General features: G+C 39.0%; 1 protein-coding gene across 5 annotated transcripts in view; it reads left to right on the top strand.

Moving 5' to 3' along the window:
* Positions 1-877: 877 nt before the first annotated feature.
* erbin (erbb2 interacting protein) overlaps positions 878-19,463 on the top strand; it is a 40,082-nt gene continuing 21,496 nt past the window's right edge. For 2 of the 5 annotated variants that reach the window (XM_061699533.1, XM_061699534.1), the window contains exons 1-6: positions 1,584-6,166; positions 6,636-6,700; positions 16,270-16,464; positions 16,537-16,654; positions 17,905-17,983; positions 18,061-18,150. In XM_061699533.1, the coding sequence (XP_061555517.1) occupies positions 16,279-16,464; positions 16,537-16,654; positions 17,905-17,983; positions 18,061-18,150 (473 nt within the window). In that variant the 5' untranslated portion in view covers positions 1,584-6,166; positions 6,636-6,700; positions 16,270-16,278. The other 3 variants (XM_061699532.1, XM_061699531.1, XM_061699530.1) reach the window with 3 other exon arrangements.

The following is a 19,463-nucleotide window of genomic DNA, read 5'->3' as shown; positions in this document are numbered from 1 at the left end:
GTTTTGGATCGTTGTCCTGCTGTAGAACCCAAGTGCGCGTCAGCTTGAGGTCACAAACTGATGGCCGAAAATTCTCCTGCAGGATTTTCTGGGAAAGAGCACAATTGATGGTTCCATCAATCCCTGCAAGTTGTCCAGCTCTTGAAGGAGCAAAGCAGCCCCAGACCATCAAACTACAATCACCACGCTTCATCGTTGGTATGATGTTCTTTTTTTTTGTTCCATGTTTTCTCTGTTTGAAGATAATGGCTCTGCTGGAATCCGAAAGCTTTAGAACTGGCTTTGTAACCCATTGCAAACTTATAAATGTCAACTACTTTATTTCTCATCTGTTGTTGAATGCCTTTGGCTCGTGGCATTTTGTTGCGGCTTTTTTTTTTAAAGCTCTTTTGGCCAACTTCATTTTGTCAGACAGGTTCTATTTAAGTGCCTATTTAGTTACATAATACATTACACCACCGCAATAGTGAATAATAGGTTCAGAACGGGCAAAAAACAGGATCATGAGTCATGAGTGTCTGATCATTTAATGTTTTGTTGAAGTTCTGAGAAAGTTGTCATCGGGATCATTCATGTAGAAGACGAGTTACCCTTTAGGTGGCGCCATTGCATTCCAAACGCTTCTCGGTAATGACTAAAAAAATATATATTTTTTGTCAATACTGTATTGTCTTCAAGGCTAATTACTTTTAGAATACAATTATTCAATTTCTTTTTACATTTGGTTTTATTATATTTTGTGGAACTTTCCGATAGAACGTCGTCTAAATATGATTATCTTGCGCATGATACATTTATGATTATCATTTTATATTGTTGTTTAATCAGCTGTTTTGCATATAATTTGCACATGTGTGTGTGTTTTTTTAACAAATGAATGCTTGTGGGCGGGAGTCAGCGCCGGTGCAATCAGCGGGAAGGCATCGAGACGGACGCGGGCTGACGCTGCACTGTTTGCGGGAGGAGGAGGCGCGACGAGTCGGCGTGGGGCTTCGGTGCTCGGTGAGCGAGGAGGGCAAGCGTGCAGACTTTTAACCTGACCCTGCTTTGCTACATCGGCCCACGGAGAGAGAAGTCGCCCCACGCGTGGAGGAGACGATGAGTGGAAACATCTGGGCGAGGCATACTTCTTCTTCACTGGACGACAAGCTTCCACTCGGCCGAGCCGCTTTTGTATTTCCTCGCTGAATATCGTGTGGACATTTTGGATTCCCCCCCCCCCCCCCCCACACCTCTCCTCCTCCGACTTGAAACCAGTATATTTTTAGCCCCACTCCTGTCCATTTTTTAAAAGCATTCTTTTACGTCCAAGTGTGACTTTTAATAACTTTAACACATCTTTTTTTTTTTTTTTTTTTTTTTTTTTAAATACCGATATGAACCCCCTCGGCTAGTTTGGAGTCGTACGTGGGGGGGGGGGGGCTAGCTGTTAGCGTCGTTAGCTCGAAACCAGTCAGTACCGTCGAGCGATGCTGACTTCTTTAGCCGACTGAATGCCCTCCTCTCGGCGTCAAATTGGAGTGTAATCGTGTGTGGACATCACGGTGGACATAGTGACGCCTGGAAGTCATCAAGGTGGGTTGTTTCCCCCCCCCCCCCCTTTATCGTCCCCCTTCGTCGGGTATGCTAACGATGCTAACCGTACTAGCAGCGGCGTTGTGGTAACAGCAAGTGACTTCCGCACAGAGCTGAATAAAATTTTATTTTCAGGCCAATGTGGTAACATTGACTGTTTCAATTTGGGTTTTAATTGTTGATGACTGTTTAGTTGAATGGTGTCCAAAATTATATTGTGTTTTTAGGGAATGGCTACTGTACAGGATGGCCAATTTGCAACGTTAAAGAGGAATTTACACGAAATGTGTCCCATACATACGCTTAAATTTCGAGTTATTTGAATTATTTTTGGAGTTATTTGTGTTTCGGTGCCAGTCAGGGTCGCTCATAAACATACTCAGCTGCTGGCGCATTGTTGTATTCTGATTCTTGTTTTTGTTGTTCTAATATTTTTCATGTTCTTTTTTTTCTCTTGTTCTATTTCTTGTTTTTGCTTTGGTCTTGTTTGTCATGTTCTTTTTTTCTTGTTTGTATTCTCCGTATAATTGATCATTTCATTATCATTGTTGCTCTTCCTGTTGCTCTTGTTCTTGTTTATTTTTGTATTATTGTTGTTCTACTTGTTCTATTTTTTCTTGTTGGTGTTTTTTTTAAAATTCTCATTTCCGTTGTTGATCTTTTTTCATGTTCTAGTTCTCCCTTTTGTTCCTTTTTATAATTCTTCGTTCATCTTGTTCCAGTTTTTGTTCTTGTTCTTCGTAAAGAACAAAATTTCTATTTCTTCTTTTTATAGTTCTTATTCTTTCTTTCTCATGTTCTTGTTGTTATTGTTTGCATTCTTTTTATTCTTGTTTTTTCTTTTTCTCCGTCACATTCATGTGCGTTTTCAGTTTCTGACCAATCCACTAATAAGATTAGCCAGTGTCATTGAATCCATTTAAGATTGGTGGAGAACGCGGGGCTAATCTGCGACCTCAGTGTTTGGGAATGTGTAGGAAAACTCCGCAGGAACACGGAAGACCTTCTGCTTCACTGGAGGCCCGCTGGAAGAGTTTTTGTTTGTTGTGACAGCGTGAAACCCTCCACCTTCGCACCCCCTCCTTGCAAGCAAACGCCGACTGGCGTCCGGCCACCGGGATCCAAAAAGTTGACCCGCTTGAATTAACCCCTGACCAAAGAGGGCGGACACGTGTTGCATCTCCACTGGGGCGAAGAAGCCTCCATCCAGCTGACGTCTGCTATCCCATAATACTTGGACGTTGTCAACGGCATAGCTTCATTTTGGATGTTTGATTCCTTTTAACAGCGATAGCGTTGAGTCTGCGTAGCACTGTGAAGGATTAGTTGGCACTGCGGCCGCACAGCCAAGAGGTTCTGGGTTCCAAATCTCCATTGCAGCCTCTTTTGTTTAGTTTGATTGAAGACTGAAGAGCAAGTCTTTGGTATTTACAAAAAGTTCGGTTCATCGATGTTGACAGAAACATACATCAGGTTCTTTGATGACTCTAACTGGTCTTTGATGTTTACAAAAATATGTCCGTTAGGTTCATTGACGAAGTCGTTGGTGTTGAGAAAAACTCATACGTTATGTTAATTAAATATTCCGAATGGTCTTTGTTTGTAAAAACCTGTATGTTAGGTACGTTGAAACAAATGGTCTTTGCTTATAAAATAACTCAACCGTTAGGTTAATTGAGGAATCTAAATAGTTTTTGATGTTTATGGAAACATGGACTCTAAAAGGTCTTTGGTATCAGAAATGTTAGCTAGGTTGAGGATTCAAAATGGTGTTTTAATGTTTACAAAAACTCATACATTAGGTTCATTGAGGACTAAATGTTCTGAGGTTTATCAAAACGTACCTTAGGTTTGTTGAGGACTCTTAAATTGTCTTGGATATTTATAGAAATGTATGTGATGTTCACTGCGGATTAAATGGTCTTTGACGTTTACAAAAACTTGCATGCAGTTTTTGAGGACTGTTTTTGTCTTGAAATCTATCGAAACGTGAGGTTGATTCTTCATTGAGGACTCTAAAACGGTCTTTAACATTTACAAAAACGTACGTTAGGTTTGTTAGGGACTTTGCATTGTCTTTTTTAATAATGTAAGTGAGGTTCATTGACGACTACATTGTCTTTTATGTCTGCAAAAAACACGTAAATATTTTCTAAAGCATGTATGTTTTGGTTCATTGAGGAATCTAAATTGTCTTAAGTTTTTTTTTTGGGAGACATTGATGACTGCATGTTCTTTGAAGACTAAATTGTTTTAGTATACAACGCGTGCGTAAGGTTCGTAGTTGTGATGAAACAGCACGAACATATCGTATCAGAATCAGCTTTGTATCAGGAGTAATATGAAAAAAATTATCACAATTATCAGTATTACAATATTAGTAAAACAAATGTAAACCCCCCCCAAAAAATGCAGATACATACTGAAAGTCTTTTGCAACATGTTATTTTGAATACAAAGTCTGTACATCAAACATACTTCCTGTTTACATCTTAATATGAGAAGAGAGCGATGTCACGTGACTTCCTGTGAGACGATATGGATTTTTATTTTTTTAACCATGTTTTTTTAGACCGGCGAAAGTCGATATCCTCGTCAAAGTGGATTATTTTACTATTTATGCTTATTTTCATCTAAGCTATTCATGGGAACCCTTACAGGCTTACTTCCCTGCCAGTGACATGTTGAAAGAAGTTCGAGTGAGAAGTGAAATCACAAAAAAGACAGAGCATTAGCGCGCTGGCATGTTTCGCTTCATTGCTTCCTCCAGAGACTGTCGTCATATGGGGAATAAAAAAGAGAAACAAACCATTGAGTGTGACGAGGCAATTAAAACGTAATACAAAATGCTAGACCAAAAATAATGGACAGACAACACACAAATATAAAATAAACTGCAAAACAATTGGATACATAAAAACTGCAGAAATATTATAAAATAAAATAAAAACTACATGATTAAAAAGTATTAGAAAAATATGAACGCATTAGAAAGAAAAAAAAAACTAAACATAAAAATTACACAAGTACTAGCAGATGCTACAAAAATATTTTTAAAATATTAAAACCATCAAATAATTCATACAAAAATGTTTATTAATTCCAAATATTCATACAAAGAAAAATACAAACATATTACATAAAAACCATAAATACTGTAGACAAAAACTACAAAATTATTAGAAGAAACAACAAAATATTATTGAAGAAATACATAAAACAAATGCAAATAGATGAAAAACACATGGATTAGAACTCTACAAAAATATTAGATGAAACCCAATTATTAGAATAAATAATAGATTAAAACCTCACAATATTAGACAAAGTGCAAAATATTCGAAGAAACTACAGAAATATAAAAAAAAAACTTTCAAACAATTACATAAAAATGAGAGGCAATATTTTAGAAATAGGAAGACCTTTTGAAAATAAAAAAAGATTGGACAAATTTACAGTAAAATATACAGAAGAATAAAAACTAAAGATGAACAATACAAAATATTAGTTTGAGACTACCAAAATAAGAAAATATAAAATGTTCGAAAAGTATACAAAATATTAGATAAAATAACCTAAAAGTATTAAAGCTATGCAAATATTAGAAAAAAAATGACTAGAAAACAAATGTATTGCAAAAATGAAATGAAGGCTATTGGGAAAAAAAAAAAAATTTAGATTGAAAATGAAAAAAAACATGAAAGATTATGACTAGCTAGTAGCTGCTCTTTGGGATATGCTAGATTTAGTTGTGTCGGGGTAACATTTATTCTCATAAATTATGGGTGATTATTTCTCTGTCCATGTCGCCTGTCCGTACAAGCAGAATGATCAACAGCAGATGATCGGCATTGAATAAGTCATCCATCTGTGACATTAGTTCTCCTGTGACCCAGTTAGAACATCGCACTGGTCTCTGTTATGTAAAAAAAAAAAAAAAAAAATCTCATCCAAGCAAAGTAAAAGTGTTACTTTTACTTTGCTTGGATGTTAAAGTGTTACTTTTACTTTCATGACAGGTTTAGTGACTTCAAATTGACCTACAAGTGAACCCCACACGGACAGCATTTGAAAATCTTTGCAGTATTTTTGTGTTCGTGGTGAAGAGGAAGTGGAGCAGAAGCTGACGAGTGTTTGTGGCTGATTGGGGCGACGTGATGAATAAGCGAGAATGTTTCTCGCTCGCCGGCTTCTTTTGTCTCGACCAAGGCTTTGCACTGTAGCGCCATTGTGAGGCTACCTGCTAGCGGCCTCTTGTTTGCCCGCGTCAGCTGGCGAGCCGAGACGCATCGGCCGTGTTTTTCCCAGCCAAACGCAGCGATGTCATTTGAGACGGTGTTTTAGCAAACACGCTTTGAAGAAATATGGCCATCTCGTGATGACAAAAATCTCAGTACGTACCCTAATTTTAAGGTTAATGGTTTGGTTAAAGTTGGGTACAGTAATGGAACAAAATATATTTTTTTGTTAAATCCGATCTCTTTATGTTGTCGTTCACATTACCAAGAGCAAATGCAACTTCAAACGTGGACGAATGAGTCCGTGACGTCGCACGTACGCGCACAAAAGCCAGCGCCACATTGCATTAATTGTGAGTTTTTTTGCCTTTTGATGACATTTAGGTCGGATATACTCCAACTAATGAATACAAAAATGTGTAACAGCTTCAATCTTTTTCGGAAAGTGCAACATGAGTAGTTGTCTTGTTTTTGGGATACAAACAATGGGGAGGCTGTTTCAATCATAATGTCCAGTCCGGGGTATACCTCGCCTCTCGCTCAAGGCCAGCTGCGATGCCAAAATGAGGACAAGCGCTATACAACATGGACGGGATGGATGAATCCACATTGACCTACTGCCTGAAGCACATGGCTCGCCGTGACGTCTGCTTGCCAGAGGCAGAGCTGCACTGTTTTTGTTTATGGAGCAGACGTGGGGCTAGAGCGAGGGCAGTTTCAATTCTGCATGGGAACTTCATACTGAATATACTGTATCGATTAATCTGAATCTGAGGACTTGTACCTTCACACCGTTAATATTTACCGTGTTCTCCTCTGCAGAGTTGTTGCTGCTGGTTTTGTTACCGACCAACGCCCGCCCAGGCGCTTGAGTTCTAAATGCGAAGGTACGTCAATATGTCCTCTGATTTTTGTCATTTATGTCGCTTAAACTAGTAGGCGTGCATCAGTATGGAACATTCTGGATGGCACACACATATACTCGGCCAAGGCCTGACCATCCTCCTGTCCTGTAGGGGGCATTAATTACAAAGTCAGTGCACAGTAAGCTATTTGGTGGATCAAGTGGATCACTGCTCCGCTTTACCATAATGCAAGCAAAATGTAAGCAAAATAAAAACAAAACATAATGTCATCTTCCTGAGTGTTTGTAGTTTTCCTGTAATCCTGATATCTAGGTTGCTAACCAACAAAATGTCATCAAACTGCCACTGACAAGCTAATGCTAAAACCTTACTAAAGGTAAACATTGAGCCTTTCGTCTCATGTTGCACTGCAGTTGCAGTGTAATTCTCACGAAAGTAAGTGACGGCGTCCAAGGTGACAGGAAGGGCCTTGCCTTATTCCGCCCAAGGCCGCCTGACATTATCCACTTGCCAAACCAGCTCTCTCTACACCCAGTGTCTACTTTCGGCCCCTGGGGGTCGCAAATAGATCTTTGCTGCTGGTCCTCAAAGCATAATTTCTTAAAATTATTGCTGTATAATATTCAGTCCATGTCCTCGTCCATATTGACTGTACGAGGGGTCTTAGAGGGAATGAATCAAAGTGATCTTAAAAGTCTTACCTTTGGTCATATTCACCGGATGAGGGGTCTTTGATTGAATCAAAATGGTTTTGAAAAAAGTCTTAAATTCTTAAAGGTCCCATTTACTGAATGACGAGTCTTTGTTTTAGGGCTTTTAGGATATAATCTTTTGAGAATCGGTTATCCTATAGATATATCCAAAACAAACAAAATATATATATATATATTTTCTATTACTAAAATGCATTTTATTCTCATTTATGAGGGCTGGACTTCTATCCTTAAACTGCATGTTAGCACTGAATGCATGGTATAAACTCTGTACCGAATTTGAGACAACAAAATCAGCCTTTGCTAAACTGTGGGGGAAAAAAAAAAAAAGAAAAAACGCCAACTACCATTCAGCTCATTCATACATTTATGTTACAGGATGAGGGGTTGAATCAAAGTGGTCTCCAATTTGGTTTGCTTTGCTTTTTGCTTTTCAGGGCCTCTTCTGCTTGCATTCTTGACTTTGCTTCCGCAACTTTACTTTTTCCTCTCCTTCTTCGACTGTTTTTTTTTTCATTGTCCTTGACAGGCGGCCTCTTTGCTGCGCTAATGCTAGCCGCCCTGTACAAATGAACCCCAGAGGCTTGTACTTAACGAGAGCTCATATTTAATTAACAACTTACAGGCGGTGGGGAGGCTCTTCTATTTATAACCTGCAGGCCTGCCTGACCCGCTTGGGTCTTTTCTCATGAATCTAGGCGGGTACTTTTTGCATCAGACCTAATTCTCCTGGCCTGTATGTGTATATCTCAGGACGTTGACAGGAATATCATCATTTTGGGTGTTGGTTTCGCAGCCTGAAAACTCTAGTCATTTGAAATCAGATCTCAAAATTATTTTTTGAAAATAAAACAGGGTGTTTGAAAAAGGCGGTTTCTAGAGGTTTATGAAAACAACACCAAATGGTGCATGGTCTCTCAGATTTTGAAAATGACAAAATGGTGGTGTCTTGAAGTTTTTTAAAACGTCACAAAATGGTCGTGTCTGTTTTTTTGAAAATGGCACTAAATGGTGGTCTCACGGTGCTTATAAAATACACAAAAAGGCGTGTCAGAATTTTCAAAAATGACACAAAATAGTGGTATCCGAGATTATTTTAAAATGACTTAAAAGGGCGGTGTCCGTGTTTTTGAAAATGACACAAAATGGTGGTGTCTCAGGATTTTTAAGAATGATACAAAATGGTGTTTCAAACTTTTTAAAAACTGCACGAAATGGTGATGTCCCGAAGGTTTTTGAAAGAAAGTGTTGAGTGGAGATCCAAAACCAAAGCAACAATGTTGGACCACGTTATTGTTTCTTAACAAAGCGACATTGCTAACTAGTGGCCTGGCATGCATATTGCAGCTCTCGCCCAAAAATGTAAAGTTATGGACATCAAGTTGGATTTTGTTAGAACATTAATAATACTGTGGTACCTTGATTTCTGAGTTTAATTTGTTCCATGACCAAACTCGTCATTAAATTTATTCGTACAGCAAATGTGTGATATTTGTGTGATCATCCGCACACGAGTTTTGGCCTACTGTAGGTGCTTTTGAGTGTTCTCACTTTGTATTTTGTAAATTGTAAAATATGTTCCTTGGCTCCATAAAGGTTGGAAATCACTGCTCTCGTCAGATCATGTATTCTAATAATTCAGGTCAAACCAACATGACAACGTGACAGAAATAATGGGTGCTAACTTGCTGTCATTAAATTACTTTATTGTAATTACTTCATCCACACCGAAACTTTAGAGCATGATTCGACAGAACGGCGGCATGTTTACGTACAACCGTCAGTGCTGGCAGTAGCTTGCTAGGCTACATAATGTTTTGTTGCCTGCTTGCGAGCCGCATCGTATTAAAAGTACGTGAACATACCTCAAGCAAGCCTTAAACGAACGTCCTCTCCTGTCCTGAGCACCGTTGACCACCAACACGTGTTTTTCCCCATTTTGTCCTTATAATACCGTCGGCGTGCTCCACTCTTGTTGTCGTCGCCACAGTAACGAGTGTATCCGGTCGCATTTGAGTTGACAAAATAAAGCCCAGTGATCATAAAAAATGGAATGCGGTGGTATCTGAATACAAGATTTTATTGCAGTAGTCTGACATAGTGCAATCCTGAAATAGCAAATTTGTCTTGTAGTCTGATCCGGGCATTATGTGTTGTCTGTCTCCGACGTGTTGTCTGTCTCACACTGCCGACGTTTTATTTTATGTTTTTTTTTAATTAAAATAAGTTCATTGGCCGTCAGATATTTACAGTACTACGTCAAAAGACAGGCGACAAGGCTAAAAATAAACTAGCTTTTGGATTCAAATATACTGTGCACAATGGCGACGCGGAGTAAATGTCTTTTGCAGACGTCATTGATCGGATCGGCGAATTATGACATTAAAGCCGATCAGCATAAAATGCTAATTATCGTCCGATACCGACCAGGCCGATAAAATCAGTGTAAAGTCTAATGTTAACCTCTTGTTGGATTAAGTCTGCGCTGAAAAACACCAAATATTAGTTATGAAGTTTTGCCGCCGTTGCGGAGTCGATGTCCTCCGTCATGTGGGCAGGAAGTGGCTTTCCAGAAAATTCAGCACAATCTTTTGGGGTTGCAAGTTGAACATTGGCATGGTAAAATGCATCACTTGTTTTTTTTGTTTTTGTTTCATTCAAAGGATGGCATATTATGTAAAGGTGACTTTTCAATAGCTCGTGTAGTAGTAGTTGGCTCTCTGGAGTGCCTGCCCACCCATCATGTGAAATTAAAAAAACAAGCACAGTGGTTTGTCTGTTTACGATTCTCCCGACATACGGCGCTTCGAGGTTATGAACAGAGCGTACTGAACTGGCTGGCTTGCGCTGTGGCGTAAGAATACAGGCTCAAGTGGTACAAGAAAGATTGCTCAGTTACCGTTGTACTTAGTTTTTTTTTTTCATTGGCTTGTTTTATATGTATGTGTATTGTATTTATAAGTGTTTTACATACAAATATTTCAGGTATGACGTATGTGTTAGAATATGTCAGTGATAAACTACGGCGCGCTCTGACTTGCCGACAAATTCAGTTTACGTCACCGCCGTAGGAACTGAATTCGGAAAAGTAAACCAAGGATCACGTGTGCATTTTTTTTGGGAGCTGTGTCATTTTTATTATTACATTACAATTCAGATAAATTACATAATACCGCCCAAACACTGAATTTCTCCACCCATGACTTGGCAGCTAGCCTTGATGAAGATCTGCCATTTTCAATCCACAGCTAGACTACACAGAATCAGTGTTACATACTTGAATGTTCGATGAAGTCGTCTACATGGGTGGGCTTTAGTGTATTTGTGTTTGGTTGTGTGTCCGCTGAATGCGCCTCAAGTGTCGTTCGGCGGCTTGGCGATGAAGTGCTGCCTCCGCCAGTGAAAATACAATTGACGCTTTTTTCTTCGGACTCCAGGCTGCTTCTACACAAGTAAGCCGCGAGCCTCCACGGAACCCCCTATTTCTGCACCTGGTCGTCATGGTAACAAAAGCCGTAGTAAGCAGAGGCTCATTTGCACGAAACAGGACCACCCCTTCAAAACAGGCTGATTTCATCAAGTCCTTAAATAGATGGTGTAAAGCACTGCAATTCTTGATGATTCTTGAAAAATGTTGATGAGAATTCTTCGTCAGCATTTTTGGTTATCAGATGGTGAGTAAAACCTTATGTATATTCATCTTCAGATTGTCTTAAGACAAGGAAGTGTGCTGTCTGGAAAAAAGCCTGAGTGGAAACCCCCAATTTCAAACGACATGCTACCCGAAACAAATCTGCATAACCTCCATTATCGGTGAGCACTTCGGCAAATGAAGCGCAAGAAGTCTGTGTCCTCCTGCCTCGGGCCCATCTGTGTCTAAAGATAATACGTGGGAATTATTCATGAGTGAAATCATGATCTGTTTCCGAGGGAATAAGAATGTACACACCCGGTGGAAAATGGCCCTTAGATGCATTTACTTGCACGGTAAAGCTCATGATATGGATGGAGTGTGTAGGCTGCACGTGTGCTGATATCCATGTGTAGATGCCACTTTGTCCTCCTCCAGAGATCAGATTACTCACCCTCATTTGGGGCCAAACGTTGAGAAAACAATCAGGCTTTTTGTTTTGCGGCGTCACGCGAGACCGCTGAGAGCTCGGAGGCCCGCTGAGAAGTAAAGTAAAACTGGAACATCAGGTTCCAGGCTAATGCTGAAACCCCCCACCACCTCCACGATACCAGCAGCTTTTCACTTCCGGTACAACTCCTACATGCAGTCGCTGTTGTGCTTGCAGGTGGAGATCAAAATAGGAAACAGTGTGTATCTTCAGTGACTTCACCTGTCAATATGTTTACATGGCTGGCACTGCACTTCCAAAGCCTCTTTTCCCCCAATTTTTATTTATTTATTTATTATTATTGATTACCTCCCCACACCCCGGTACTCATGTTTGCTATCTTATGACAGTACTATATGCCTTAAGATAACAGTTTTATTTGTTCGGTGACCACGCTTATAATGCAAAGTATCTCAAATCATCTTTCCCCATAGAAATGAATGGAAATGCCTTTAATCTGTCCCATGTGTTTTTAGTAAATACCACTCTAGTATATTGTACTTCATAAAAACATACAATAATAAAAAAATGTAAAGAATTTAAGTTTTTAACTTATTTTTGCTTCAGTTCAATGGATGTTGTTCTGCTCCCTCTGGTGTGTGCACCTTGGCCACGTGGGGGCAGTATAACACAGACATAGAGACACATGAAGAAGTGTTTTACAACTGACTCAGTAAGCTGCAGTAATTTTAGTAATTTTACACAACGGGTAACGCATATGCCTATGAGTATTGTTGTTTTGTCTGTCTACATTTGTTCCTCCTTGTGTTCAAATATCTGTTGCTGTTACTTAGCCCAACTATGGCATTTTACGTTGTTTGTTAGCATTAAGCTAAACGTACTGTCGTAAGGGAAAGCGTTGTGATTGAACACACAATGTGTAATTCTCTTGGTTTTATGTTGCTTCAACTAGGAGTGGCAATAAACATCTTGAAGCCTCTTTGTTGAAGAATTGTTACTATCTGACAAACTGCTGCTTGTAGTGAAGTGAGTTGAGTTAATTTCCACCATACAGCACTTGTATTTCTTTTTCTTTTTTTTCTTTTTTTTTTTTACTCACAAGTCAAAGCAAAAGATCAGGAGAATGATGGCCCATATCCTAAAAAAATTGGAAGTCAGGTCGCTGGTATCTCAAAGCGACATATAAAGCTTTATACCATATAAAGCATTTTACCAGTTCAGAATCATCTTTATTGGCCAAGTAGGTTACAAGACACAAGGAGTTTTGTCTCCGGTAGTTAGAGCCATTAGAAATACTACCTGACCACAGGATAAATTCTCATCAGTCTGCCCAAGCGCTTTCTCTTCTCACTTTATTATTGTTCTACTTATGCTAGCTCAAAAGTCAGAGCATGTTAGTATTTTATAAAATTTCATATGAAATACTACCATATGGCAATCTGTATAAACTATTTGAACCCAAGCTTGTAACCGCTGTTCGGAGCTAAGCTGGGCTCCACCGTCCAGGCGGGATGTGTCACTCCTCCGACATGACATGATGAACTACTTCGGCGTATGTTGGCGTTTTACACAGAGAGCCGAGTACATTTCAGCAGGTTGGGAGCAGCTTGCGTTATTAATAGCGAGCAGCGCTCGTCTGCTGGATGTGACAATGTGATTAGCGCGGGGTGGCCCTTGCTTCCTCAAAGCAGCTTTTCATCCAGATTGTTATGGCTTTCCCCGGATTGCCTGCTACGGCTGAAACATATTTTGGCGGAGATTACAGACGGTACCAGACGGGAAATAAACGCTGCCAGACGTCCTTGCTTCCCATGATGCAACCGGAACAACTGTTTGAATGACCCAGCTGATGTGCTCAACAAACGCAGCAGAGTAGCACGTGTGATGTTTGCTGTCAGTCATGTCAAAGGAGCGATTATCCCTACCTGGACAGTGGATTCAGTTCTGCTGCACACTCAGTCTACAACCTCGAGGTCTGAGAGTTTGCGCCAGTAGCCGTATGATAATACTTTAAAAAAATAAAAATAAAAATGATAGAATGGTATCATGCTGTTTGTATGATAACATATAGCAAAATAGTAACGTGATCCGAGAAAGCACTTGGGGACATAAGAATTTTAAATATTGCCCTGTAGTCATGTACTGGTTCTAATGTGAACTAATAAAACACTAAAATGCTTTTTTATATATATATATATATATATATATATATATATATACACACACACACACACACATACACACACACACACACACATACTGTAGAGTGCTAGCATGTTCAGTGCTCAGTAGTGAGGTACCGGCTGCAACCTCAGGGTAGTAGAGTTCACACCAGTGGTCTTCTTTCAAATGTAAATTGCCAAAATGCTAACATCGGCAACATGAATAAAAAAAGTGCTTTGGCTCATCAATAAGGATACATTATGCCTCTGACTCGGGTACTATTCTTTCATGTCTTGTACCAGGTACAATTTCACATAAGAACTGGTAAAATGCTAACAGTTGGTATAATAACCTATAGCAAACTGAGTCCAAAAAGCCTTAAGGCAGATTGATCAGAATTTTACATTTTGCCCGTTAGTCTAGCACAATTTCAAAAGTGGAGAAAGTTCAAACACAGATTGTTCAGGATTTTACATCTTGCCCTGAAGTCAAGTACTGGTTCTAAGAATTTATAAAATGCTAACATGGTGAGCTCGTGCTTTGGTGAAGTTGGGGTGCATCGATTTGCCCCAACACCCGACAGTCAAGCGGCATTCATACTTTTCCGTGCCAGAGGTCTGACATTTCCGACTTTTTCTGGAATGCAGCCACAGTTTCCATGGCAACAGCCATGACCTAGGAGGCACTCTGACCAGGAAAATAAAGCGGGAATGTCGTTTTCATACACCGTCGCTGAGAGGAAGCCACGGGGCTCGTTGCCAAACCCCGGGGCTCGTTGCCAGGAACGCGGCGCTCACATGGCCGTCATTCACACTTACCACATGTGTGTATTAAGTAGGCCGAGGGACTAAGTCATGCAATCATGATGCGAAAACTGATTAATTATTTGCATTCTGTTTATTTGTTATTACTGTATGTTTCTTGTTTATTTGCTTGTTTTTTTAACAGTTTTTAAAGTAAAAATGGGAAAAAATAAACCTTTTGGAGTATTATTTGGTAGCGCACCGCTAACAATTTTTTTGTCGTGGTTTCAGTTCCGGTCAGCGGTAGTCAATTACTTTCTGCCAACCAGAAGTACTGTACCCTGGCGGCAATTGTTTTCAAACATTATGCACGCATGGAACTAGTTGTCAAAGCATCAGTTGACCTATTTACTGATGACATATATACACAAGCTAGCGATTAGCAACCACTAACTGCTAACATGGGAAACACTAATTCGGGCCGATGTTGTCAGGGTTACCATTGGATTTTCCCAATTTCTGAGTCTAACAACGTATGTAAAATGGACGCCCGCTGTGGTCATGTTAGTTTGAAGGCTAACATGGTTTATAAAATAGATTAAATCAGTGCTTTAGACTTAAAATTAATGACCTTGTCAGTCATGATTGCATTGGCAAGCGTACATTACAAGACGAAAAAGCGATACGCACTTTTTTGTGGTAACCCACACACTTGAACTGAGAGTGCTTTCATGTGATCTGTCACAGTGTGTGTGGAAGGCTCTTGGACGACATGCCGTGTGTGTGTGTGTGTGCACCTTTTAAAGGCAGTTACTCCCCAGCCACACTGACCTTTCCCTGCCCAAACACCTGCAGCCAAAAGACGAATGAATACTATTCACATTGAAGACTGACACAGCAACAGTTTCGTGGGGTTCTTATCATTGAAAACATGGTGCCACGCTTGTGTGCGTTCCAACATTCTCCACATGCTTTAAGCAACAAAGCGTCTCTTGTTGGACTGGATTCCGTGTGAAACCTGTGTTCATTTAGGAACAGATTTAGTCACGTACCATTTGACGGTCGGAAATGGCCATATCGAGTCACGTGTCAAGTTAAAAGCCGTGATTCTTTCAAGAATCTAGAGCTCTTGTTATTTTGGTAATATGACCTCATATGATAAATGTTTTTAATTCCAGTACAGAAATATTAAACAAAATATAGACAAAATTATGAAAAATACAATATTAAGGACAATTTAAAAATAAAAGAAATTGAAAAATTTGAGGCGAGAAACACAAATCTTTGAAAAAGACAGTACCACAAAAATATTAAATACAAAATATTCAGTATAAAATGTATGGTAAACGATACAAAGGTATTTCCAAAATGTACTCCACAAAATACAAATACATTTGATGCAAATACAAAAATATTAGACTGATTTGGAGAAAAAAAAAGAAGAAAAAAAGTGAGAGAAAAATAAAAACTGACAAAAATTACAATTTAGGAAAAATACAAAGATGTTTGTATTTGACAAAATAATATTAAATATGATGGGGAAAAAAATCATTACAAGAAATCTGAAAAAACAGTCCAAAAAATAAAAAAAACATTGAAACATAATACAAAATATTAGACTTTAAAAAGTATTGAGTAAAATAAGTACAAAAATATTAGAGAACAGTGGAAAAATATACGCAAATGCTTGAAAATAAACAAACTGTCAGAAAATACTGCATAAATATTAGACAAAAAATGCAAAACAAATTTGAAATTTCAAACTATTAGATGAAAAAATGCAAAATTATTAGACAAAAAATATCTGACACATACAATGGATTTTTTTTATATAAACAATGCATCCCTAACATCTCCTGCTCATCTCTTCTTCATCTTCCGCCCTGTAGTGCCTGAGGATGTCGAAGCGCAGCTTCTTCGTTCGCCTGGTGCCATGCCGCTGCTTGCGTGGCGAGGAGGAGGCGGTGACGTCTCTGGACTACTCTCACTGCAGCCTGGAGACAGTGCCCAAGGAGATCTTCAGCTTTGAGAAGACGCTGCAGGAGCTCTTTCTCGATGCCAACCAGATTGAAGAGCTGCCCAAAGTGAGCCAGAGATACTTCTACATTGACTTTACTCATAAGATCCAGTCACTAAATTTGTCTTTGATCCACCAGCAACTGTTCAACTGCCAGCTGCTCCAGCGACTGAGCATGCCCGACAACGACGTCACCGTGTTGCCCCCCGGCGTCGCCAACCTCGTCAACCTCAGGGAGCTTGACGTCAGCAAAAACAGTAAGTCCGGAACTCGCCTCTGCTCGGAGCTCCGTGTTTGAGTCCAGAACCCACAGAAAAGGAGCTTGAAATCCTGTCCCTTGTCACGTTAGCCTGGTAAATCTAATGGTGTATGTAACATAGAGATGTGCTGTGGTTCTGTTCCATATATGTATATACCAGCTCCCCCCTGTCCCAGTCAATCAAGGCGTGCCTCAAGGCTCTGTACTAACCGGCGCACTTTTGGGGACAGAGCCTTCAATGTGGCAGCCTGCACCCTCTGGAACTCCGTCCCCTCTGAAATATGTAATGCCCCAACCATGGACTCATTCAAATCGGCCCTCAAAACCCACATTTCCCCAGCCCATTGGCCCACAGTTAGTCAGCCACCTGTGTGGTCAGTCTCTCTTTTTTCTGTCTGATTTGTAAAACATGCTAGGCACTATCTAAATCAAATGTATTCTTACTATTATTAGAAACAAATTACAAAAACGTTTCAACAAAAATATTTTGTATTTGAAATATTAATTCAAACTATTGGAAAATTACAAAATAAAAAATATTACATGACAAATACAAGAATATTAGACAAAAAATATAAAAGGATTGGAGAAAAATACCAAAATATTAGATGAAAAGTAGAAAATGAAAACTGCACAAATTAAAAAAAAAAAAAATCAAAACAAGTTTTAAGGTAAAATGTATACAAATGTAAAAAAAATTAAATAAAATTCAGGGGGTGACAAAAACTAATATTAGAAAGTAATTCAAAATATTAGACAAAAATATAAAATGTTAGTTGAAAAATACACATAAATAATTTCTAAATATGAGACAAAGATTGAAAAATATTAGATGAAAAATCCACAAATGTTAGAAACAAATGTAAAAATATTAGATGAAAGAGTCCCAAAATATTGGGAAAAAACAAAAATATAGGACAATACTACACAAATATAAGAAACCAATACAACATTAGACGTATAAAAATATTCCATGGAAAAATGTAAATTAGAAAAATATGCAGACAAATATACAAATATTAAGGGGCAAGATGTCGTGTGCGCTGGCATAAGGTAACGGTCTACAGAAAATAGAAGCGTGCTACGGTCATGTTAGCGAGCTAGAGCGAACAGTGTATAGATAATAGATGTGTGCTGTTGTCATTTAGCTCCCTAAGACTGAAGGTGTATATATTTAAATTATAATTGTGTTGTGGTCAAATTAGTTGGCTAAAGCTAAAGGGTGTTGGTCTTTGTTGCTTTGTGCAGGTATTCAGGAGTTTCCCGAGAATATCAAGAACTGCAAAATGCTCACTATTGTGGAGGCCAGCGTCAATCCCATCTCAAAGTACGTATGGAAATTGCTAACCACAACACTGTTGGTCTGCTCGTGTGACTTACCTTTTCATGCTTGCATGTGTTAAGGCTGCCCGATGGTTTCACCCAGCTCATGAGCCTGAGCCAGCTCTACCTGAACGATGCCTTCCTGGAGTTCCTTCCAGCGAGTTTTGGCAGGTCTGTTTGAGAAAAACACAATCTCAAAAAAGCTTGATTTTATTAAGGGCTTTGATATCTTACTACTACATTGGATCTTCTGGGTGAGCAACTCGAAGCAACATTTTCTGCTCCAAAAGTCAAGAATCGGCAGTTGAAGATAAAATAAACACCAGCAGTGAAGTGACAATTATAGATGAATAAATACTATATGTACATTACAGAAGTGAACGTGAACTGCAGAAAGGAGAGCCAGCAATGTTGTATCTTGCAAAAACTATGCTGATGTCAATAAAATAGTCTATTTAAAAATAGCTGGGAATGAAATACACACCAGAAAAAATACTAACTATACAAGTGGTGAATGAAGAGCAGCAAGAATGTACAGCAACCTTGTATGTGGCCAAAAAAACGAACCATTGATGACTAAATCGCCTATATATATGAGCCGATGGGAATGAAATGAACACCAGGAATAGTATCTTATCAGCAACGACGTGACTAAAATACATGCATTAAAACAGCAGCAAGATTATTTGGTGACGTTGTTTGCAGCAAATTCTATACCTGCATCAAAAAAAGATACTGTTAAAAGCAGTATAGTACCTTTAACTACCTGCAGTGGATTGGCAACTATAAATGAATAAATACAGTGGCTACAGTATTTATACAGAAGGGAACTTGAATAGCAGCAAAAATAGTCTGCAGCATTGTTTGTGGCAAAAACAAAATATCTATCGATAGAGGGTTTATACAGGGCCATCAAAAAGTATTGGTCCCCATCTCATTCTTATATTTTTGCATAGTTTCCCCACTTTAATGTTTAATATCATCAAACAAATATAAATATCAGACAAATACAACCCAAGTGAACTTAAAATGTTGTTTTGAAATGATTTCATTTAAAAGAAAAACAGAACGATTCAGTTACTTGGCCCTGTGTGAAAAGGTAATTACACCCCCTTGTTAAATGAATGAATTGTGCCTAATCACAACTTGTGGTTATTTTTAACTGATCACACCCAAGCCTGATTACCTCCAGAATCACTTAAAAAGAACCTGTCTGACAAAATCAAGTCAAACAAAATGACACGATCCAAACAAATTCACGAACAGTCAAGAAATAAAGTAATTGACATCTATCAGTCTGTAAAGGGTTACAAAGCCATTTTAAAGCTTTAGGATTACAGCGAACTATAGGGAGAACCATTAACCTCAAATGAAGAAATTATGGAACAGTGCTGAACCTTCCCAGGATGGCCGGCCAACAAAGATTACCCCCAGGGGACAGCAATGACTCATCCAGGAGGCCACAAAGGAACTCAGCACAACTT

This window comes from Phycodurus eques, chromosome 15 (genome assembly GCF_024500275.1).
Source record: "Phycodurus eques isolate BA_2022a chromosome 15, UOR_Pequ_1.1, whole genome shotgun sequence".
NCBI classification, from domain to species: domain Eukaryota; kingdom Metazoa; phylum Chordata; class Actinopteri; order Syngnathiformes; family Syngnathidae; genus Phycodurus; species Phycodurus eques.
This window is presented reverse-complemented; position numbering and strand designations above follow the sequence as displayed.